This window comes from Anarrhichthys ocellatus, unplaced genomic scaffold, assembly GCF_004355925.1.
Source record: "Anarrhichthys ocellatus isolate YVR2014 unplaced genomic scaffold, GSC_Weel_1.0 scaffold1, whole genome shotgun sequence".
In the NCBI taxonomy this organism is placed as follows: Eukaryota; Metazoa; Chordata; class Actinopteri; order Perciformes; family Anarhichadidae; genus Anarrhichthys; species Anarrhichthys ocellatus.
In genome coordinates, this window is record NW_022280031.1 from 14,734,137 (window position 1) to 14,758,955 (window position 24,819).

A 24,819-nucleotide genomic window follows, 5' to 3' on the forward strand; every position below is an offset into this window, starting at 1 on the left:
CAGGCTGAGGAGGCGGGGCTTAAGATAACGAGCTTTCAACAGCTTCTCGCGAGAGTTTAGTTCGTGGCTTTAGGTGACTTTTTCCGGCTGATGAAGCGGATACACCGTACTGTCAGATTAGTGAACGGAACAAATGGCTGAAGTGCAGCTGACACCGCTCAGACTGTGGGACGACTTCTACCCCGGCTCGGAAAGATTCGCCAAACCGGACGGGAAAGATTTGGCGAGATGGAACAACAGGGTTGTCAGCAACCTGCTTTATTATCAAACTAACTACTTGGTTCTGGCCATCGCAGTTTTCCTGTTTGTAGGGTAAGTTACATTGTAACTTTATGATATCAATACAGCAGCTGTCAAACGCTTGTTTTGGTTATTCTCTGGCAACTTTTCAGGTTGTTTGGGGGTTGCTCGTCCACTTTTGTTGTCGTTACCGTTGCCATAGTGCCAACTTGGATGTAGCCTCCTTTAAAGGGATTAAAGATAATGGTGCAGACTGGGTGCAGGCTGTTATGTGAGAAAGAGTTGAAAGGAGTCCCGTTAGAATGAGTGGAAAGATATTGTTCCTGCTATAAAGTGATGCACTGTTACTCTTATGTACTGTCAGTGTGAAATATCTTCTTTCTCAACATGGGAACCAAAGCCAACAACATTCATCCAGTTTGTGCCCCTCGTGTAGAAACACACATTCATTGATTATTAATATATAAGTGTTAAACGATAAATACAATAACATGAGGCTCCTATGATGTACTCATGTGGAAGCACATTCAAATGAATCAATGTTGTGCCCTGACTCATGCAGTACAAGGACCAAAATCAAGATTTCCACAAGTGTGAGGTCTATTATCAGATAATAGATACCAGGTAGATTCAATCAGACGGAGAACGCACACGGTTTAAATCTAGGAAGCGTCTTGGCTTTAGTTGGCACTTTGTTCCATCTAAATCCCAGTTTACTAAAAATAGCGGTGCCCTGTCACGGTCTGCCCGCTGACCTGCATGATGACACATTGTTGCTCTGGTCATGGAGGCCTCATAAGCCGTGTGTCTAGTCAGCTGTTGGAGAGCACAGAGAAAACAGCAACTTTAATCAGCTGATTGGGGAGATCTCCCAGTATATGTAGTTATTGTTACTGTCACATGGAAAAGGACACACCAGGTTGGCCGCCTGCTGCGCGTCATAAGAATGCAGGCAGAGGTAGTAGTCGTGTTTTGTTTTATGGTTCGTTAAATCTATGAAGAGGCAACACTAGTTTCCCAACTTAGTTGCAGGGTTATATGTGATGATGTGAGAGGTTCCATCAGATGCAGCGGTTCAGGAGAGGTCTTCCTACGAGCTCACCATGACACAGTGCAAGTGAGGACTTGTTTGTTTACAAGAGACTTTGCATGACATGGAAATATCATATTGTAAATGTTTACACAGCACAATCGATATCCCTCGCTCGGTATGAAACATGGCTTCAGGGAGATAGTTTTATGTAGTGTCAGTAACAGATACAATTTACAATACTATACAGAGGTTGACCTGACTAATAAGGGCCTGACATAAGCTGACATAAGCGTATTAAATATATATTGATATCAGCAAATATGTCAACCACAAATTGCTGTACAGAAATTGATATTTTACATGTTTATGAGGCATCTTTTGAGTAGAACATGTTTCTATAAACTCAATAATATAATGCCAAATACACAAAACAGTGTCCCAGAGGAACGCTGTGGTTGGCCTTTAAAATAAAACAATATCTGCAAACTGTCTTTGAGTTTTCTTCAGCTTTGTGAGACCTGTTTTCCAGGATCGCCGGTGTTTATGAAGACGAGCCTGAGTGAGTTGAACTCAGTGTGAGACAGGCTCTGTGAGGTCACGGACTCGGTTTGATGACATCACCGTAGTCGTGCCAAGTCTTGATTTTATCCCACAAAGCTTTTCTATCCAAGCCGTCTGTCCAGGCAGGGAGATCACAACAGTAGATGTGATGCAGGTTCAAATCCTGATGGAGCAGTAACTATACTGTGTACAATATGTGGCTGATTTTTATTTTTCATCTTTTTGTGTCCCAACTAAATTATTGCAGCGTTTTGGAAAAATGTAAGGTTTTGGGGGTTTTCAGAGCTACAACTAAAGCCTATTTTCATTGTACATGAATTTGTCGGTTATTTCTCATGATTAGTGGATTAATCATTTGGTATTTAAAATATTAGAAAATAGAGAAAATATTAAAATAATAATTTCCCAAGGGGCACCTTTTTTATTTCCTTATCAGATGTTCATCTGTGGTCCTGTCCTGTTAGTAGAACAGACGCATTGCTAATAGGTGTCTTGTTGTCCAAACGCCGTCTAACCACTAGGGGGAGCCAGTGACCACACACACACACACACACACACACGCTCCAGTTGAAAGCAGAGCAGTTTCAAACTGACCCCTCTGCTCCTCTCGTGTCCTGTGTTGCTGCCACGCAGGTTCCTGAACCCTCTGGGGATGTTCACAGCCACGGCCGTGGTGTCGGCCGTCTTCATGGCCTCGGTGTGGGCCGGAGAGAACAGAGCTGCGATCAGCGACTTCAAGAGGCACAATCCCGCGGCCTTCGTGATCGCCGTCATGGTCGCCAGCTACATGTTGATCTCTCTGCTGGGGAGCGTCATGGTGTTTATGACGGCCATCACTTTACCTCTGGCTCGTGAGTTCACGATGATACTGTAGCACGTGAATGTAATATAATACACGTTACTGCGATATCATTTCTGGCAACAACAAAAAAAGTAAACAGACAAATATTAAACTAATCAGTTAAATAAATATGTTTTATGACATCATAGATAGTTAGAGGATTATGATCGTTGCATTTGAAGTGTTGTGAAATGAACCCTAGGCTTCAGCCTTCTTTCTAAATCTATAAAACATGTTTTGGACTGAAATCTTTAAGATCTTCAGAGACTGATGCTCCGATAGTTTGACTTGAACAAAAGTTTTACAGGTTTGTTTTTGCCAAGCTTTTTAAAGCATTAACAGTCTCTTTTTCTCATCTGCTTTCTTTTTTTTTTTCAGTGATATTTGCACACGCTTCCTTTCGCCTCCGCAACATGAAGAATAAACTGGAGAACAAGATCGAGGGAGCCGGACTGAAGAGGTCCCCCATGGGCATCTTGCTGGAGGCTCTGGGCCAGCAAGAGGAGAACTTACAAAAGATCCAGAGCTTCCTGGAGGGAAAACTGAAGGAGTGATTGTGCACTCGTGTGTTCTTCTTTTTCGCCAAAGATCTTGACTTTTTGTCTCAATCTAAACCTCTTAAAGTTTGTTTCATGTACTGTGTGTGTTCACCCGTGTGTGTGTGTGTATGTGTTTTGAGAAGAAAGACTGTAATCTATTATCTCCTCCCTCAGGGTATCCGTCACTCCACTCAGAACTTGTCGGGACACTTTTTTCTCAAACGGTGGTGACACACATCTCACATCTCTGCTATGCAATGTGTCAGTGTTCATGTGAAGCACAGCTGCGGACTCCTTTTTTCTCGGTTTATGAAATCTGTGTTTAATCAGTCTGAGAACCAGCCGTCGGTCCTGTCGGCCAGAATTGTGAAAGCAATGCAAGTGTTGCTTTGTAACAAAGAAAAAAAAAAAAACAGTGCACAGTCAACACGCATCACTGCCGGGTCTGTACTGTTGGAAGCTTTTGACTAATGTCTCCTCACTTAAAAATCTAAAAGTTGACTGAAGTATGCATTTGAATAGAAATAAACCAACTTCATGTTCACGCAGATAGAACAGAGAAAGCACTGCTTTGTCTTGAGCTGTGGAATACATGTGACTCCAAACACTGATCACTGTGTCAATATAAATGAAGACTTCAAAGGAGTGCGAGGTCTTAACCTGCAGCCATCAGTATTCCTCCTGCACCTCTTGACTGTTTAATCTTGACAATGCCCCCCCCCCCCCGGGTGATGGATTGGCTAACTCCACGTCGTACCCCCAATGCTAATCAATGGGCTGCAGTAGATTATAGAGAGCTGAGCGCTGCACAGTGACAGAGTGGATTCATCTGCAGTCATTCACCTCCAAAGACCCGAGTTAGTCGCTGCGTCAGCTTCTTCCAGCTGCTTTTTTTTATTTATTGGATTCCATTTGAAATTGGCTGCAGATAACGAGAATCCATGTGGAACGTACAGCCCTGTTATTTGGTTATGTGGCAGCGTGACGATAAGAATGATGGGCATTAAAAAGAGTAATCACTTCAGAGGGCTGTGATGTTTTTTCATGTGTCCACGTTAACCCTTTGCTTTCAGAATGACACTTTAAGGCAGCATCATTTGCCCATACGGTATTTATCTTCTGACGACTTCCGCATACTCGGGCTCTCCAGGTTAACTTTGACTTTAGCTGCAAGGCTTTCCCGCCTCTCTGCTACAGTAGTGATTGATGTCCTCTCCTGCGGTGCCTCATCTCCATCCATATTGTGCAACTTGGAGGAGTGAACCAGAGTGCTGGTGGCCATAAACTCAAGTGAAGTCTTATGTCTCCCGGGGCACAGTGGAGGCCCTTGTTCAGCTGCAGCTGCTGTTAGGATCCGACCAACACGTGTGCGCTGCCGCACGCCCAACAGGTGCGTGATTTCTCCTCGACGGACGTGTAATCCAGGAGAGGAGGTCACAAACACACACACACACAAAACAACACTTAACCTTTCTTGGTGTTTTTGCACGAGTCGACACGACTTAACCCAAGTTGTCATTGTGAAACGACCATAATTGCTTCCACAGGTAACCGTCGGTGAGGCAATAGAAGTCAGTGGACGCGACACAAAAACAAACGTGTACTGTTTCTGCTCGAGCTGCTAAGTAACGGCACCGTGCGTGCTTTTTGACTTGCAACATCTGTTTAGTTTCAACCACAAACGAAACAAGGCGTGGGACAGGGAGACATCTAGTTTTATACAATACTTCATGTTGTTGGTGATAAACAGCCCGCTGCCTCTGGGTTGACCCCTTTTGGGCTGACCCCTTCATCCCTCAGCTTGCTTGAGAGGCTTCGGCTTTTGGCCGGCCTAGCCTGTTAGCCAGCCTCATAACTCAAGCCAGCCTGTCAGTGAGCAGATGTGGCTGATTGGGCCTTTACTCCAGCTGATCATGTGACACGTTAAAGATGACAGGCTGTGACCTTTGCAGTCTCCTTAGGTTAGCTCTTCAACCATGCATGTTTAAAGAGAAATGGATGCAGCGTCGGAGGCGGAGCCCCCATGCTTTCCTTTGATAGTTGCTCAGAGGCGCATGAAGCACAATAAAAAATCAGATGAAAATACCCGGATTTTCCGGCAATGTCCCGCATTCATGGACCCGTAGAGCATGCGCACTAGCGTCTCCTTTAACCCCGCCTCCTCGACCTCGGTCCAGCCCACAGTATATGGTCCAGCCCAGGCGGTTCTGCCGAGTGAAGCCAATGCATGTCTTAAAACGTGCATTCTCTCTATTGACCAGCAGGGGGCGGCAACTCTGGTTGCAAAAAGAAGTCTGATTGTATAGAAGTCTATGAGAAATGACTCTACTTCTCTCTTGATTTATTACCTCAGTAAACATTGTAAACATGAGTTTATGGTCTCAATCGCTAGTTTCAAGTGTTTTTCAATACAGCATGATGTTCATTTTGTAAATTATGGTCCATTTAGAGTCAAATAGACCATAATGGTATGCTTTAGGGTGGGCTTACTGTGAGAAAAAAACAACATGGAGAAGGCCGTATTCCAAGATTGCGACAGTGAAATCGCTAAACTCGAGGCTCCATAACGGCAGTCCACAAACCAATGGGTGACGTCACAATGACTACGTTCACTTCTTACATACAGTCTGTGGTCCAGCTTCGTTCTCAGGCTCCTTCACATTAACGGAGGAAGGAAAATATCTCTGGATTGGGCTATAGTGCACTACGCAACTTTTAGGACCTAATAAATCATTACGGACCTCTCCTTCCCAATGTAAGTCTATGGGGAAAATGACGTGACGGACCTGGAAACTTTCATTCCACCGTTTGGCCACTATGTTTGCTTCAAAAGCCTGGTGCTCTTCCTGGGGGCTTGTCCCATGCTTTCACTGCCTCCTCGACAGAAGGTCATCCGTAGTAGCCCACGTGACCGCTCAGCTAATCCATCTATTCACCCTTTATAACTTGTCCGAGCCATTACTCCCTTGGATCGAGGTAAGTGTGCTGATCCTTTGAGAGGCATAACACGATTTATAGTCACTTTAATCTGAGTTTGGTGTCCTATGGTCCGGCTGACATGTGTGACATCCGTGTGGTCTATGGGTTTTGTTTAAAATATGCTGTATCAGTAGTTTCAATACGGACACCAAAACAATACTTATTTCAATACCTTACAAACATTTTTAAAGGAGCAGTGGTGTCCAATCTAACGGTAACATTTCTCCCTTGTGTAAGAGAACTACGGTGCCCCAAGTGAAAGCGCAAAGGGCCCTGTCTATAGTTTGTCCGTTCAGGGCTACTGTAGAAACATGGAGGCCGACATACTTATATTATATTCCCTTTCTTCCAATAGATCCCCCTAAATGCTTCATGCTGTTCCTTTAACAAAAAAAGTCCCAAATGCTAATGTTGAAACACAAGCAGCTGTATAATTACCTTTCCTTCATAAGATTGGCAAAATGGATTGTATTGGAAAAAGCAGCATTAAATGATTTTTGTTCGATGAGGAGGAAAGTAGATAGGAGCCCATTGTTTATGTAGTGGAGTGTCAGCTGGAGCAGCCTCGCCTGATGTCTGGCTGCAGCTGGTGTGAAGCAGCAGAGACAGAGGGAGACAGCTGGATACAAAACAACCCAACCCAACCCAACCCCACACACTGCCTCGGGTAAAGCCAAGGAGCTGAAAGTGTCTGAGACCTCCCCTGAGCTCGCTCAAGAAGCAAAAAACACAGAGAAAAGCTGCTCAACTGTGGCCTTCACAGGGAAGGAAGCAGAGGCAGGACACTAATAGAAAATGTGTCCTGGCTAGGGAAGGAAGGAAGGAAGGGAAACGAGGTGAAGGGTTATAGGATAATCTACAGGGTAGGGGGGGGTAGGGGTGTGGGGCAATGCATGTGTATAGCAGGTTTTACAACATGGATGCCTACGGGGAGGGTTTGGTGTTATAACCACTAGTTGTCATTCACAGGGAGGACAGAAGAACAGGTTATAGCCCATAATGGGTGTGACAGCTTTTAAAGACCGGTTCGGTCGGTTTTTACGGCTCAACGACGCTGAAAACGAGGCTCCGCAGCAGCTGGTGGGAACACGCAGCAGAGCAGCAGGGCAGCAGAGCTCTGCAGCAGGAGAGCGTCTCTAAGAGATGATCATTTATTCATAATCGGCTCGCATCACGACTGATTGCAGCTCGGCATACAAGCACACACAAAAAAAAGAAACTCTTCAGTTATCTTTCCAACTATAATCTGCCTCCTTGAATGCACTGCAGTGGAGAATGTATTCATGTGTTCCAGTTTGCCAAGAACACCATTCTAACGGCTGTTTTTCAGAGCAATACAATCTAAATGAGACTCGAGGTTATTTGGTTTCTTCAAACCTCATTTCATTAATTGAACCGTCTGAACAAACGTTCAATTACCTAATTTAATGGATTTGGATTTAAATCCTGTTTTCCCGCACTCCGACGGAGGAGACTTTAAAACTTTTAAGTATGTATACTGTATAAATAAATATGACCCTCAAACTGAACCGATTCAAATTTTTTTTAATTCAAACAAATGCAATTTTACAAATTACTAAGAACCAGCTTAAAAATCAGTTGCTTACTATATATTACATGCTTTTCAAATACATACAAATGCACTAAAAAAAGACGGAACCAGTGTATTTACAAAACCAACATTTACATACAGCTTCCCTCTCTTGAGAGCAACTGGGAGCACCACTCCATGATGTCCAGCATGGATGAAATAACCATGTTACAATAAAAAGGTCCAAAAACGGAAATTTCCTTTTTCCTGCAGTGACTGATCAGATGTGGCAGTGATATCAAAGTTTGTGACTTCAGGTAATACTCAAACGGTGACAAGTATTTGGCTCAATTGTATTGTAAGTACTGACAGTGAGACAGACTGAATACTTTGTAAATGACAACCAAGTGTACACTGTGGTAGTTACAAGCTATGCGATGATAAAACTGACTGCGGGATGTTCCAGGAAGTAGCCATCTTTCTGACAAATTTTTCAACGAGTTTAATCCTTCATTTGTTTGATAAAGTCCTTATCAAAGCTCGTCCAATCCTTCATGGTTACAGTGTTCATACATGTGTGTGTGTGTGTGTGTGTGTGTGGGGCAGAGCGTCACTGCGCTCTCACAGAGACAGTCCTAGTCCTTGGTTTGTGAAGCCCGAATCTCTACAGAGAAACACCGGAGATCTTTAGTCCACACGGTCCACAGCAGGTCCTGGTATAGTTTCAGTGCACAAGTGCCATCACCACAAACACTCGCAATCCAGCAATGATGCCCGGCGTTGGGTTTAGTTCTGATCACAAGGCTGTGGGTCGGTTTGGCTATTGCATTTCAAGAGAACAGAAAACGAGAGGAATCCAGTTCCTTTACGGTCAAGTTTCTTCAATCTTTGGATCCTCTTGTAAAGAAAAACAGGTAAGTGCAGTCTAAGGCACAATGACAACTCGTCACGGTGAAGGAGTTAATACAGCGCACTGACAGACAGGCAGCTACACTATTGTTCCCGGTTTTGAGTCCTCGTGCCAGCAAATCTGGTCCTCGGGCTCCAGGTCAGTGTGCATTTGGTGACTACTGTGTGAGTCCACTTGGCTGACGTCTATGTAGGATCTGTAAAAAACACACCAGATTGAAACACGTTAGACAAGGTAACAAACTGAATGTAGCTTGTGACTGGTTAACTACGTAGAATGAATTAACCCCGGTCTGTCAAATCAGCTTTGAAGTGCCAAGTTCAGGCAACTAAGTCATGTACTGTGTTACTTCATGTGTTTCAGGCGTGTTAATATTAATCTGTTTCAGAAGAAGGTAAACCCAGGGTCAAACATTCTCACCCAACAACACAGCAGATGCACACAGATGTGAAACACACGCATAGCCTTCAGATGAGACGATATTCAGGGGTCACATTTCATCCACTGCCACACAAGTGCTCTCCCACCACCACAACACACCCAGAGCAATGAAGCACAAATCAGCCAGAGCAATGTGAAATGATTTGGAGCTTTCTGTTAGTCCCTGCCACATGTATTAAAAAAGAAAAGAGCCACACCACCATCACCATGATAACCGTGTGGGGAAGTTTTTACATTGTCGTCTCTCACCCTTTCTTCTGTGCTGTGACTGTTAATTGGGGGGGAGGGGGGGTAATTTTCCTGGTCAGTAGCATAGGCAACAGCACCACACCTCTCTAAAGGCCCCGCGGGGCGCGCCATCCTATCACAGCTCCGCCACTCAAACTCTGTGGGACATCTGCGTATGAGAGGGGGGGGGCAAAGATCAATGGGTGAGTGGCAGCACATGGGCAGGGAGTCTGCACGGGCCGAGAAGAAGGCAAACAGCAGAGTGCAAAACGAACTGTGGAAAGCACAGGGCAGAGAAATGTGACCACTGGATGACATTTATGCCAGCTGGAAGTGGAAGTAGGGCAGGCGTGTTTATTTTGTATTTTTTTTTTTTTTTTTTAAAGAAGCCATGCAGTTACTTCATCATACATGACAATGAAAGAAAGACGAGTCAAACATCTCAAAAATGCAAAGTTCACTTCAAAACATCAACAAGCAGACTACGGAGTCACGTTGCAGACAAACTGAGAGAAGCAAACGCGCAGGCTCCGGGCCGCTGCTGTTTACTTACTATGAACTACCTTTAGCAAAGGACACCTTATTGAGCCTGTGCCCTCTGGAGGATTGAGGCTGCGCGGGGCTGGAGGCCACCTGCCTGACCCGACAGCCGGGGGAGTAGGTGGAGGATAAAAGGGGAGAGGAGGAGGAGGGGGGCGGGGAAGAGGTGGAGGAGGAAGCTGGGGGGGAAGAACTAGCAGGGAAAACGGCACAGCGCCTCCGGTCATCGGGGCTGTGCCAGGGGCCCTTAAAAGTCCCGGAGGCGCCATATCTATAAGAAAGCAGGGGCCAGTGGACAGTTAAAGAGGAGAGCAGGACCAGTCTTAAACTCGGAGGAAGAACTGACCGCAGGCTGCACAGATCCTATAATCGTACCGCTGAGCCAGTTAAGCAGACTCATGTTTTCTCATTTCCTAACTTACGGTTGAAGAAAAGGTAACAACGACTATACATCAGTCCACAGTATTGTTGCGCGTAAAAGGGGATAACAACACCAAATGGCAGCTTATATCTTCTGTAGCCATCCATTCTAGGTAATTAAACAGTAGTGCTTAGGTTAGGATAAGAGGGATCAGGGAGTGGCTTATTGGATAAGGAGATGAGTTGTTTTTGTTTTCTCACCTGTTGTGGGCGGAGTGGCTGTAGGGGGCTGTCTTGTAGGAGTAGGACTGCGGCGCGTGCACGGGCATGCCGTATTCCGACATACCACCACCGACACTCGCGTGGCCTCGCCAGTTTGCGCTAGAGGACACTGAGGACACTGGAGAAGGAAAAAAAACAAATGGTCAGCAACTGACCCACCTACATAACAACATAACGCACTGAAGTGTGTAATACAGGGTGCAGTGATCTCACTTGTGGAGTAGGACATGTTCCTGCCGTTGTGGCTGTTGTGCGGTGCAGGCATGGTCTGATAGCCCAGGCTCTGCTGAGAGCCTCTGTCGTAGTCGTAGTTGTATGCCGCCTGTTTGTGCGTTGCGTTGCGTTGGTACCAGCCCCTCAAGTGCTCGGCCACCATAGCCTTCTGGACGTTGTTGCCAATCTGCTCGTTGCCGCGGGGCGCCTGACGGTTCCTGGGCGGCCTCAGCGTGGCGTACGGGTTCTGGGCCATGGAGTCCATCTCGTCGGCGCGGTAGTGCATGTCGTGGCCGTGGTAAGCTGTCGGGGCGTGGTGGTACGAGGGATTGACGTTATAGTGTCCTTCCATCTCGTTTTCGTACATGTAGACTCCGTTGGAGTAAGGCTCCGGTTCCGGGTAGCTGGGATAGCCCGTCACGTAGTAGGCTGTCGTGGTGGGTCTGGCCCGCTGCTGGTAGCAGCGGGTGTCCGGCTGAGCCAGGTTGGGCATGCTGCCCGAGTTGGCGTACTGGTCTTTCCTGTGGCGGCCGCGAGCTCTGTGCCGGTGCGCGTGGTTACCGGGGACGCTGTACTCGGCGCTGGACTGGCTCGTGTAGGAGGAGCCGTCATCGAGGACCTCCGTGCTGTTGCTGCGTCGGGCCGGGGAGAAGGTGAATGTCGGCGCGGGAGCTTCAGTCTCCGTCGTGAGCTGAGACTGGGACTCCAGACTGCCGCTGCGCTGGCGGAAATGTTGTGGAGCATCCTCTGATCTGTGATTTAAAAACAATAATTAAAAGCTGTATGTTGTATCTATATGTTGTCTTCATTAATTTAGCTATTAGCAGATGGATTGCGGTTTCTCGTAGATACACGTGCACAACCAAGACTGGTGTGTAACTGGCTCCATGAGCTGTGGATGAGGCAGACATTTGAGAGAAAACAAATAAAGTGATGAATCAGGGCCCTACCTGAGCTGGTTGCTGCTGTAGGCGTTGCGGGTGAGGAGGGGGGTGGGGGGCATGCTGCGGGCATCACGTGGCTGTCTGGAAGCCAGTTTAAACGGAGTGCAGTGGCTTGCTAAGGCCTCGCGGTGACTGTAGTGGAGTGATTCCTGGACTTGTCCGTAATGTAATCTGGAACACAGATAAGAACAATGTTTTCTCTTTAGGTCAGAAGAGCTTGTTATTGAGATAAAACACATCTACCATCTCTTCATTTGCTCTTAAAAAAGAAGCAGAACTGTCACACTTGAATGACTGCCATTACAAAGTCCTTTGGTCTTTCTTTTCACGCAACAGCAAGCATTATGGCGGTTTATAATGAGATTAAATCAACCACATCATTTTTGTAAATAGCCCTGAAGTAGGTGCCATTTAAACTACTTTTCCAGGGCCACTTTCCTGTTTCCCCCTTTCTTCTCTGCCCTCTTATTGGAATTGTTGTCTGCTCCTTCACAGGCAGCGACATGTTCTTTTCCATCTATTTTTAAAGTTGGTGCGTTGGGCTGATAAGAGGGAGATTGTTGGAGAGGCAGGAAAAGGAGGGAGGAGGAGGAGACTGGCAGGAATGCAGCTCTGGATCGACTCTACAGGTCTGTACTAGCTCCATGCTACAAAAACAACTGTCAGACACGGAAAATTCATATACATTTCATGGGTGTCAGTGCTGGCTGTATACCTGCTGTCTGCATGCTGGTCATTGCCAGAGCCCCGTCTGTCGTTGTAGTGGATGTCCAGAGTTTCAGCATGGTGTGGTCTGGGGGAATACTGAACCGATCTGGACCGCAGCCTCTGGGAACTGAGCTCATCCTCTGGGAGATAAAAGCGATTGCGATTGGTTAAAATGGATCTAAAATGCAGCAAATAGGGGGAGTGAACACATGACACACTGAGCACGGCTATGCCTGGGAACATACCATCATCCAGAGTGAGGCTGTCAGACAGAGAGCTGAGTTCTGAAAGGTTGACATCATCTGGTAACAGAAGAGAGAGAAAACGGCCCTCAGAGACACCTCCGATATTCCACTTTCATAGAAAGTGACAGACTTTTTAACTCAACTACCACTAATCAATAATGCTCAGCTCTTAAAAATTAATTTCAAGCTTTATTTTACAAGCAAAGCACTGCTGTTGTTGATGACGTCTACCTGGTAAGATCAGCGAGGCTCTCTGGGTGGGCTTCCTTCCTTTCTTGATCCTGTAGGCGTTGATCTCCATCTCGATCTCCTCCAGCTTCCTCATTGCATCTAGACAGTTGTTTCTCCTCTTTTTCTTCACCGTCTTGCCGTGGTCGCCCTCGTTGGACAACTTGATGGCCGCTTCCACGATCTTCTGATGCAAGGCGAACCTGCTCTCCAGATTCCTCAGATGTGGGTCCTGCAGGGGAACACGCAACACGCAGTGAGCAGGGAATTTCCCGACAATAAAGAGCAGAGAAACAGACTTCAAAACACTTCATTTTCGGTGTGCTGACAGATTCCTATTTACATTCATTTTCCCAATTGACAACAAATGTTTCACGCAGAACATTTTGCAATGTAAGCCTCAAACCACACATTAAACTCTTAAGCCTCATTTCAAAAAGTCAAATGATCTCCAGGTCTCCAGGTAAACAAACACAGAGATCTGTGTAACATTCATAATTACACAACAGAGACATATCACAACACAACAACAGCTGTACTGACCTCATCATAGGGGAAAAGGTCATCCAGCTTGAAGGCTGTCCCGACACGCCGTCGTACGTGAGGTGCCTTCTCGCCTGTGGCCAACGGGTACTCGTCAGGCAATCTGCCCGTAAGCTCCTGCAAATGACAACACAACCAACAGTCAGCCGGGAGTGTGGACCTTTACAAACGGCGTTGGAAAGTAATAGAATGAGAGAGATGACTCACTGCTTCTCTCATGCAGATCTTCTTCAGTTCCTCAATTTTCTGCGTCAGCGTGTCTTGAAGGTGTTTTTCTTTCTTTTTCAACTCGGCAACCTTCTCTTTCTTCTGCTCCTCGCTGACTTCAGAGTCGAGGGAACCTGGAACACGCGCACACACATCTGATTAACTGCAAATTACAGCAATCAATCATCACTCATCGTTTATGATGTGGAGCAGAAGCCATTAGCCGATTAACTCTCCGCTTACCGGCTGAGATGAGACTGCCGTTGCTGGCCATGATAAGCTGGTCCCTGCTCTCGATGCTGGACAGTTTAGTGATGATCCGCGGGGCGCAGATCTCTGTGAGGTCCATGGCGATGTCTCCTGAACTCCTGGTTTTGGACATGTTTGACTGTAAGAGGGGGAAGGGGGAGGAAACAGGGAGGAGAAGTAAGGAAAGGAGCAGTGAAGGAGGGATTGTAAGTACTTCATTTTAATGATAGCAGCGGCACCATTTGCATGCTCGGTACCCCGAGTGCGCTGCTCTCTCATCAATCAGTGCGGGCTCTATTCCTGGATGAGCACTGACACACCATCTGCCTTTGAGGGAGACAGCGGCTGAATAACCTCATTTGACTGCAGCCACACGCTCATCCATCTCCGCCACAAAGTGCTCATCACACAACACTTATACTGTATGATAAACCCCGATGCTCAGCAAATATGCATCATGAACACAAACACGAGCGTATCTTCAGCATATTCGGGCACTGGAACAAGGACCTAGGCTGTGAACACATTGGGCCTTTTCCTATTTATTCTCAATGGTGCGGTCGTACATATACATGTATCCCTTCCACACTAATAACTTCATATGGCAAATTGTAGTTTACTTTGGGTTGAATGTGGTTCTTCTTAAGCCACAGGCAAGGCAAAAATAGGCATAATATTAGGCACTCCCTCTACAACTATATCATTCTGCCTGCTATATCTGCAGAGTGATACAAATATTTTACTCAATTACAAGCTCTTGTGCATTTTCAATTGAAGCTACCCAACCGCCTGTTAGCTCAGCTTCAATAGACACGACGATTTCTCAACACAAGGCTCATAGGAACTATTTACATCAGACCTGTCATATCCCTTTATTTACACAAGTCACGGGCATGGGACACGGATCAGGCAGAGCATCACATGATGAACAGTCACCATTACACCACGCTGGGACACTTGCACAATAACCTTTTAAACTGAACTTCTGTCCATATTCAAACTGGAAGAGACAGACAGGAGGTTTGATCCGTCTAAAGGCTCATTTTACAGCCTGGTTAAACAGGCATTAGAGAGTATGAGGCTGTTTTTAACAATATTTAAGTTGGCAAGAGGTGGCAACGAAGTAAAGTGAACAGACACTCACTTTGCTTGTCTTCCTGTCCAGGTAGAACTGGTGCTGACTGATGGCCATCACCCAGATGGTTTTAATCAGAGCGTGGCTGGCATACCACGTGTGAATAACCAGACCAGTCTGTCCGAAGGTTCTCTTGGTCACTGTTCTTCTGCAGAGGATAACAAGAGAAACGTTCAGAGCCCGTGCTCATCCAAGAGGCAAGTCTGTGCAACAGCTGCATACCAACACGAAACAGTTGAAGGTAGATCAACAAAGGCTTTCCTTAAGATTAACAAAAAAAGATGTGCAAATCAAAGATTTAGAAAAGAAGATTAGAATCTTTGGCCAGTTAAATTTGTGGGTGTTTGTGTAATAACGTAGTGAAGAGCGACGAGCGGTGACATCAAGCTCCCTTTGAAACAGACAGTGGGATTTAATGACAGCTTTGGAGGCTTAAAGTGCCACATTAAAGCTTGGGTGAGGGGCAGAGGTCTTATAGCAACATTACAGTAATGAAGTGGACTTTATACAGCAAGAAAACACTCATTTAACATAAAGCTACAGCTATTAACATGGTGTCCTAAGTGGGCCACTGGCTGCAGATGCCCTTCATACTGTAAGGTGTAGGAGAAGGACATCTGAAGCAAGCAGCAGCTACAATGGGAACACTTTAAAACAGTAAAAAGGACCTATTAAGATCAGTTCAGATAGATTAAGCGGGTTGCCTTATCTGACCTGTGTGGGTCGTTCACTTCAACAGCGAATTTCTTCTCTCGGAAATACAAATTCTCTAACTGCTTCCACTGGTACAGCTGTGGAGAGAACGAGACGGTTTGGCAGAGAGAGAGGGGGGGGGGTAGAGAGGCATGACACATCAGTGAGTGCACAAGCCAACACAGAGCTATCAATTAAAATGTGCATTTGCACTCCATAAAACACAAGACACACAAAGGACAGCATCAATTTACTCAGAAAAGCTTTCCTTTAAGCGCCACTTCTTCTTAGTTAACTTTAGCAACATTAGCAGAAAACAACAGAACAGCTGAGGCTGTGAATGGGGCTCGGCGGGCCAGCAGCCGGTCAAGTGTAGGTTTTGGGGGGCTAACACAGGTGCAATCATTATGCTGCTGCTGCATGGAGCAAAATCGTGCCAGGCGGCAGGCCAGTTCCACATTGCATCGTGCTGTGGAGGTCGACAGAGGCGGGACTTCTCTGTGTCACAATGAAACATCTGCTCCACTGATAGTGGGCTCACTGAACAGATCTGGAGCATTTTGTCTGTGAGCAACTTTTCCCTGCGCTCGCTTTGATAAAAAAAGAAACAAAGTCTTTGCTTGACTTAGAAAATGTAAAACCATTGTTTTACCTGATACTGTCCTATAAGAACATGGTTATACATCTCAAACCAGGAGAGAAACCGTGCCGAGGGTAAGAAATCACGATACGTGAACACATCTCCACTTCCACCGAGACAAACATATTGGCTTCATTTATACCGAGCAAACTAACGGTAACACATTACACGTTTACAACAGTGCAGCTCACACAGTGACAGAGCGCCTGTCTCTAGAGCCCATAGAGCCGGTACAACACCACACTACAGAGAGCATTCAGGAGCAAATACAACATTAAACCCTCTCTTTAAAACAGCCGGACAGGTAATAGTTGGACTCAATGAGGAGGCTTACCGTAGAAAGGTATTTCTGTGCTGATCAAATCCCTGTTGAGTTCTCTTGGGTTTTGTATTGAATCTCTTGACTTTGAGCTTCCCACAGGGCTAGAGCTTCCTCGAACAATACGCTCTCTTGTCTGCTCTCAGGGAGCCAGATAGGTGTTGCAAGAGTTTCAGCTGAGCTGGCCACGCCCCCTTCACCACCCCCGCCTCCTCTGACATCACAGATGCATCACAGATACCTCAGGCTGCTCTCTCTCTCTCTCTCTCTCTCTCTCTCTCTCTCTCTCTCTCTCTCAGCTCACTTATTTTTCAGTCAGACAAGATGAGCAGGTTGTACACAAAACATTTTGCAGGGCTAGGTTCTGCTCCACTTCCCGTCACTTGCAGATAAGTCATCGATCCCTTTAAATACTCCACTTCCATCTGGGAAGTTCTCTCTACTTTTCGTATTGTAAATTCCACACAAAGCATTGCTGTGAGGCTGAACCTACTATAACCAGCTCCCCCCACCGGGGCAAACATGTTAGGAATCTGTTACTATGGTCTAATCATTAATAGCGGCGGGGGGGGGCTCTTTTTGCTTTCATGTGGCAAAGGGAGCACTCTGTCAGCTAACCAGGCAAAAAGAAAACACTGTGTGCACTATGCTGACAAGCATGACCCCCCGTTTAATACATGTTGTTGCTACATGTTTAATCTGTCTCGATATCCACGATAACAATGAATGAGAACGTTGGATTTATTGTCAAAGTATAACCACCATTGTCTTTATAATTGCGGGCATCACACAGTCAGGCTACCGGTGAAATGCAGAGCATGGTACTAAATGAACAATGGGAACCACCCAAAGCTCAGGCCAGTTCACACCCTCTAGTCACAACCACCAGCATCATTTACATTGTAACAACAGATGTGGAACAATGGACTATGCGGACATTAAACACACTTTAACAGGATCATTCCTCCTATTAGAGAAACTCCACACCTGTGTGCCAGCACCGACATGAAACTGCTACAGGACTCTCCTGCGAGTGCTCATGAAGCCACGGCCAAAATATTTCAAGGATGTGACACGCCTCAGTCTCCTAAAATCACAAGACCTCTTGCTGCAAGTCCTCTTGAAGAGCAACTTAACTTACAGCTTGAACTCCCTACTTTTTTAGTTCCTGGTCTCATACTTATACGGCTGCGGTCCATCATCTATGTATGAATGTAGATTTACAAGCTCTTCAACTACGAGATTCATATTAATTATTGTTACACTTGACCTCATTTAACGTACGACTCCAGGTGTTACTGTAGTTTATAGATGTATTATTTTTCTCAAAAATCAAGTCTACATTGTTTTCCTACTCAGTGATTCACTGTGGTCGTCAACCCTTCAAGTGGAATCATTGTGCACGCAAGCAAGTTGACTTACTCTGCATCTATATGAAGCAGTGACTCATCAATTCAACTCTTAGAGAGAGAACACAAAAGTAGCCATTTCCTTAAAGCAGCAAACACGGCCGCTTAATAGTGCACTCAAGATTTGAGTGAATGCACTGGATTTTCTGTATCTTCTATCTTTAGTATTTTCATATTTCATCTCCCTTGTTTTTGCCAAACATTTCATTACAGGCGGGTGGAAGTGAACCAGAAATGCCTGTGGTTTCAGATGGGATCAGGCTGTTCACATCCAGCTCACACACCCATAACTCGAGGAACCCCCGGGGGCCACGATTCCACAGAATCTAACATGGATAAAAACGTGTCAAAAGGCTCCGACTTACACGCCTTCACAGAGAAAACATCTGCCACACCCTTCGCATAACACGTCACGCTCGGCCTGGCCACACTGTACTATTCCACACCATGACGCATTGCTAGTTGTGAAAACGTGATAAGAAGACGACGCCGGAAGGCGAGTTTAATCAGAATAAAAAATGACAGAGAAGAGGATCTGTTCAGTTTTCATTTAAACTTCTTTGCTCGCAACTAAGACACTTCTTTCAGGCTGACACTGTCACCCGATAATAAACTGAAGATGTATTTTGGTTCAGCTGGCTCATCATATGTGCGGACCAGCATGTGGTCTCAGAGAGTGTCCCAACACCCACTGGGAGAGAGACACAGAGAGAGAGGAAGAGGGACAGACGAGTGTCCTGGTTTGATTCAGGGAGAATTAAGTCTCGACTGGCCATTTGCTTCAGTCCCGGAACCACTCTTTTCTAGTCCAAGCCCTGTTGAGTTCCTCTGTTTGTGTTCCTGAACCTATCCTCTTCCTACACAACATGTTGCTTCTCCTCTCAGCATCTTCTATTCATTCTTTGTCCCCTGCAGATCTTTGGAATACTTCGCCTATGCCTTTTGTCTGTATAGAAAGTGCTCACTTATATACACTGCATCTAACGCGTGATGGAAACGACAGTATTCATGTTATTAAATGTGCCACTATTCCTAAAACACAGCAGGCCGAGTGGGCTTTTGAGGGCCGGGCTATTCAATATAGAGTGATGAAACTGGCATGCATGCAGGGGGGAGATAATGTGAGGTCAAGCTAGTGTAGCTGCTTTCAATGATTTTCACTAAATAAAAAAAATATAGAAAAAATAAAATAAAGAATCGACACAACTGCCATCCTCCCACCAGTACTACCTCTAAACCCCAGCCCCCCTACACAGATAACTGTTTTGTATTGTTTGATCAATTGTGTTCCCTCCAAGACACACATAGATTACCATAATGAAGGCAGCATGCTGAGAGGGGCTGGGGTGAATACAGGGGCTGTGAACTGAGGGAGGGAGCACTATCAATATCCACCAGACACAGAGGACTCCCTGAGAGGCAAACGGAAAGTAGCCATACATTTCCAATTGTCAGTAAGTAAAAAACTAAAAACTCATCCACTAGCTGTCCCCAACCTTTAAACTCCCACCCACCCGACTGGCACAGCGCCAACCTCCCGGAGTCCCAGAAGGTCTGCTGCTCCCCACAGAGAAGCATAATTACAGCTTCCACAGGAGGGTCGGGGACAGACATGGTGGGGCTGTGCCCATTAATGCCTCAGAGAAACAGCACACCCTGCTAAGTCAACAGGTCCCTGCCAATGTAGCAGCAGCTACGGCGAGGCTAATGAAAGAGGCTGGGGAGAAACACTATCACATAACAAACATCGAGGTTAAGTACAAAGTACAAACTTAAAAAAGTAGTAGTACATGGGACTGGAAGTACTTCACACAGATGCAACATGAAAGGCACATGATGGGCCTTCTACAGACTAGAAGAGTAGCTTAATAAACAGAAAGTTAAGTGTCTGAATTATTTTCCTTCAATGTGAAATTAATGTATTTTAAAGTATTTTTGCACTTTAAACTTTGTTGAGCAGTTTTATAACCCGATAACAATTCCCTCCACTGTTGACAGCAATGTACTGTGTTTGCTCTTATACCTACAGCCTTGACTGCACGCTACACAGACTGATACTCCCAACATATTTTCCCATCTGTCCTCCTCGTTCTCCTGACTGACATGGGAACCAGGGTCTTCGTTACACCTATTTACAGTGTGATGGATCATTAACCAGCTAACAAGAGGCATGGTGATGAACGCTGGGCTTTCAATTAGCAAGGATATTCACAAACAGTGCTCAATCCGAAATACTTCCACAAGGAAGTTAGAAGCCGATAACTTTAAAGGATTATATGTTTTTATTATGTGAGTATTAAATCTCACTGTAAGAAAACCATGTTGAGTTTTGAGTCCAAACCTCAAGTTAGTCCCAGAGGGCTTTACAAAACATACTCCACAAAAATAAACAACTAAATATGTTTCAAGTGGGGGAATTTAGCGTTAACAGAGCCGCTGTAAAAAGAGGTCAGCCTACCTTTCTCGGCTTCAGTTTATCCTGCAAATCGTACTGGCCGATGCCTTTGTAGCTGACCCCCAACCACCACGGTAGACCTTGCTTGTCCTGCATGAAAGCACATGCACAAATCACACCACCACTCATTAGGGTTAGCTTTATTGGTGGGAGTTTGAGAAAGGCCTGTTACAAAAGCAATTATCCCATTAGGTTCACAGCAATAGCAACAAAAGAAGAGATCAAATACACTGAAGGCCTTCAAATCTCTGCAAGCCTGCCTGAGTCACTTTAACACCACTGTTTGATCTCCTCAGACACCTTGATTTAATAAGGCTTGGTTGGGAAAGTCAGAGGAAGCAAGTAAAAGTAAGGAAGGTTGGAGGAATCACCTAAAACATGCTAACTAAATGTGCTACGCTGGTTTACTGGATGTATTATTGTTTTTAATATTCGAGGTGCAATTCTGTACAGAACCAGTTTGTATTTTTCTATCCCACCCAAGCAGATAGAGCATAGTCCTGTACGTTACAACAGTAACATGTGCTACTGCTTTAGCTGCAGCACAGCATTTTAAAAGGAAAAGGCCTCATGATCAAAGCGTTACGCTAAACATTTAGGTGAATAAAGGTCAGATTGCTGAGTTAGATTTTAAGCAGAAAGAAATGAAGACGGCACGTTGACAGAAGCTTGTTCAGAGGTTAAGCTACTTCGTGAGTCGGGGCACCGCTCTTACCTTCACTGGGTAATAATGGACTCCGTATGTCGGCAGGGACTCCACCAGGGCCAGATACCTTGAGAGAAGAAGGGAACAGGTTAACACTTAACATTTACACTCCATCACTGTCAACCGGTGGCTGTTTAACAACAGACTGAGTGGGATTTAAGCCGCAGTCATTTGCAGTGGCAAGCTGATCGATTTGTGTTTCAGGTCGGTGACAGAGGGAGGGAGAGTCCATTGATCAGGTCAAGGGCACAAATCATCCCAGTGTAAATGACCCAGGGCTGCGCTGAGTTACAGTACCACAAAAAGCACAGCGGAGGACCGACGTCCCTCCCAAGGCTGGCTGGGTGCGAGTCTAAGAGCACCTCCTCTAATTAATGACACATTCTGGCGTGGTGACAGCCACCTCTTACAACAACAGGCACCACGGTGCAGACGCATGAGGTTAAACAGGAAGGCCTGGAGTACACAGGTTCATCATGAAAACAACATACATGTAGTTGTTTTTAAACTTACTGCACAATGGCTTGTCCTCTGGTCAGTCCCTTCAGTTTCTTGTAACGTTCAATTACTTTGTCCTCGCTGCAAAAATGGATAGATAAATAATTTAATGAAGAATTCATCAAAGTGTTGCACATTCCAGCCACAGAGGGGATTTGTGAGAGGGCTCTTTCTTTGACACACATTCTGTCTGCTCATGCAGAAAATGCCGTCTGGCCTACTGGCCCGCTGATGGCTCTCATCTACCTCTCCTGCAAATGCATCCCATTTACTCACCACTGTAATCATCCCTTTTAATAGCATAGCGAGGCTGCAAACCAACCGCGGCTTAACAGACAGAAAGAGACAGAGAGAGAGAGAGACGTGTTCAAGTGCACTAAAAGACTACGATTTCAATTTGGATATTAAAATGAATGTAGCAGCCTCGGATGTGCGTTTAGCCAGATGAAGCGGGGACAAGCAGAGGAGAGAAAAAAACAAAACAGCAGTGAGTGTGGATTGAAGAGACAGACAGCAATCCGTTAGATAGCCGGTGGCTGTCAGCAGCTCTCTGTCCGCTCGCGAGGGCTAATGGGCAAATGTAATTAACACAACCCAGGGCATTAATTAGTCACCCTATCAGAGGCAAAACCATCTGTCGAGTACCGGACCGTTCTGTTGACACTGTTCCACTCAAAGCTGCTGCTGTTCTGGGGAAAGAAGTGGTGCTGACCACTGAGGCTATTTGACGTCTGAATTGTAAGCGTATCTTGTGGAGAAAGGGCTAAACTTACCAGTAATTGAGAGACGGGTGCTCCCTTAATACCCTAGTGGGCAGAACTGGGAGCTGCTTCAGGTCTGATCTGGCAGTCTCAGCACTGACAACAAAAGAAATAATCATATACACAAGTTAAGTAACAGCAAAAGTATTCATTCACAAAGAAAAGAAAAGCATCTATGCTTCAGCTGGGTGAGACACAACACCTAAAATACATTGATTGAAGAGAGACAGGTTATCTCGGTGTAATTACTGACTCCCCTATACAACGATAAGCTCTACATTTAGACATCTATATTACCCTGTTATGAGCTGAACGGAGTGCTTCAGACCAGCATGTGGACCACAAGGAAAGTAAAGGTAGCTGTTTACACAAGAATCCCAACTCAAAGCCTATAAATGTGGTTAGAAAAAGGTGCTGTGTCAGGACATTGTTTTCATCTTTCTTGTCTATAAATAGTAGGACTACTTGCCAAGACTAAACACGAGCTTCACTCATGTCTTGCCAGACTTGACTTATAACAGCACATGCAGGGCCATTAAATCATAGGGAGCCTTTTAAAAAAAGGGGCCCTGGCAAGATATCTTTTAAAAAAATATATCAAAGCCATTTCATGCAGGTTCTCAGCAGCGATGCACTCCACACAGCTATTCTCTGTACTGGGAGGTAAACTACTTTGTATTGATTCACCCCATGACGGATGCAACGGGTCCGATCGGTGTCACCCACAAACTCCAAGTAGTAAACGGAAAAACTGGCCATCCTGTGTGTTCAGACAAATTGTGTTGTTTGTCACCGTCAAGCTCTTCGATAGTGCACTATGGGTCACTCGAACATCGTGTAGGAGGGAGTACTGGATCTACAGTTCTCTGCTGGACAAAAAAAAGGGGCTCTGGCTTGGCGGGCCAGTCCACTGGAGACCTGAACAAAAGCCATTCAACAAGCACTTGGCAGCCTCTCCCTGTGTTGAAAAGCATTGTACGAGCCCCAAGCGCGGCTACAAAACAGGCGGTGGCCTCTGAGACGGAACGCAGATGTGTAGGTCAGACTATACATGATAGAAACTCTCAGGTATTCTACCAGCAACCCCAAACACGTATCGGACATCAATTTAAGTCCTGCTCTTTAAAGATGAATGGAATTTAACAGCCGCTGACATGGTAGGACAGACCCATAATGCTCCAGTTATGTGAAGCAGCTTACTAAACAAAAACAAGGGTGAGCCACTGTAAGGGCAGAGGCACTTGAATCACTGTTCCCTGTAGCTACCTCTCCTAGGGTTGACTGACTTCTGCTGCCACGGCACTTTTTGCCGCGTGTTTGATGGCGTACGTTTTATGGCGAAAGCTGGGGCCTGGTGTTGTCTGGGTGATCTACTCCACAAGCCGCGCTGCCCCGTCAGCAATCTGGAACTCATTACTACGTCGGTTATCTCCCCTGCAGCCTGCAGCGCGGGGGCAACTCCTACACCCGGCCCAGGCGCAGCCTACCCAGCGTGGGGAGAGATAATACTCATGTGTCAGCTATATTCCGTGGGGCTGAGACGTGGTGACTGTGGAGGGAGCACAATGAGAGAGCCTGTTGCTGTGAATGAACCACTAACTACAGGCTACACCTGCAAATAGAACCGAGGACTAAAACTGTCCGGGTGTAGTGTCGGTCGGTGTGGGGAACATTTGAACGCAACTGACATTGTGTTAATCACAGCTGATTTAAAACTAGAAAAGTGTATTCATAGCAACAAAGACAATGTCTCTAGCTCACTTTTGTAAGTTGATTACAATCACGAAAATAAAAAAAATCCCGCGATCGGTTACACTGAGGCATAATTACAGACAACAAGCAATTCAGCAATTTCCTAAGTTTTCCACAATCTAGCTTGTAACTTGTGGCAATCAGCTGTGGATTAAACCTGCGGGTGGTGTGAGTCAGTACTGTAAAGACACAATGCAATACTGACTGAGGGAGGGGAATTCTGATACAAGTACAATGTGAAACCTGATGGCGCATGTATTCAATGCACAGCAGGGGGGTTGGCCCACACCACAACCATAACAGTGAGTCCTCCTGACGCCAAGTTGTCTGCCATTGGACAGTGGGCCGTGGCTCATCCCTCTTAAGGCGGCTGACTGTAGGAGGAGGAGGTCTCCCTAACTCCTCCACAGCTAATCTCACTGCTCCAGGGCCCTTTGCTGATACAGTGGAGAGGAGACACATTTATATTATATGCTTTATGAGGGGATTTACTCGGCCTGTTCTCTCAAAGAAGTAGTTAAAAGGATACTGCAGACAGGAATGAGAAATACTGCCACGGGACAGCGCGGGGGGGGGGGGGGGGGGGGGGGGGGGGGGGCGCGGGGGGGGGGGGGGGGGGGGGGGGGGGG

General features: G+C 45.9%; 2 protein-coding genes across 5 annotated transcripts in view; one reads left to right on the forward strand and one right to left on the reverse strand.

Annotated features, from left to right (window-relative positions):
• Nucleotides 1-97: 97 nt before the first annotated feature.
• On the forward strand, nt 98-4,238 carry arl6ip5a (ADP-ribosylation factor-like 6 interacting protein 5a). The gene is made up of 3 exons (XM_031850301.1): nt 98-312; nt 2,468-2,685; nt 3,054-4,238. Exons 1-3 carry the CDS (start codon nt 134-136, stop codon nt 3,227-3,229), a joined length of 573 nt encoding a protein of 190 aa, XP_031706161.1. The 5' UTR covers nt 98-133; the 3' UTR covers nt 3,230-4,238.
• A 2,893-nt stretch (nt 4,239-7,131) lies between these two features.
• frmd4ba (FERM domain containing 4Ba) overlaps nt 7,132-24,819 on the reverse strand; it is a 40,152-nt gene continuing 22,464 nt past the window's right edge. For 2 of the 4 annotated variants that reach the window (XR_004212554.1, XR_004212525.1), the window contains exons 8-24: nt 22,451-22,534; nt 21,693-21,758; nt 21,189-21,246; nt 20,477-20,563; nt 15,672-15,748; nt 14,967-15,105; nt 13,817-13,961; nt 13,574-13,707; nt 13,367-13,483; nt 12,827-13,055; nt 12,596-12,652; nt 12,358-12,490; nt 11,649-11,813; nt 10,699-11,450; nt 10,465-10,603; nt 9,325-10,114; nt 8,743-8,830 (exon numbers count right to left, since the gene is read on the reverse strand). Coding sequence is in view for 2 of the 4 variants with exons in the window: in XM_031842223.1 (XP_031698083.1) it covers nt 8,830; nt 9,857-10,114; nt 10,465-10,603; nt 10,699-11,450; nt 11,649-11,813; nt 12,358-12,490; nt 12,596-12,652; nt 12,827-13,055; nt 13,367-13,483; nt 13,574-13,707; nt 13,817-13,961; nt 14,967-15,105; nt 15,672-15,748; nt 20,477-20,563; nt 21,189-21,246; nt 21,693-21,758; nt 22,451-22,534 (2,641 nt within the window). In the remaining 2 variants the exon portion in view is untranslated. Of the gene's footprint in view, nt 8,831-9,324; nt 10,115-10,464; nt 10,604-10,698; nt 11,451-11,648; nt 11,814-12,357; nt 12,491-12,595; nt 12,653-12,826; nt 13,056-13,366; nt 13,484-13,573; nt 13,708-13,816; nt 13,962-14,966; nt 15,106-15,671; nt 15,749-20,476; nt 20,564-21,188; nt 21,247-21,692; nt 21,759-22,450; nt 22,535-24,819 lie in introns of all 4 variants that reach the window. The other 2 variants (XM_031842223.1, XM_031842282.1) reach the window with 2 other exon arrangements.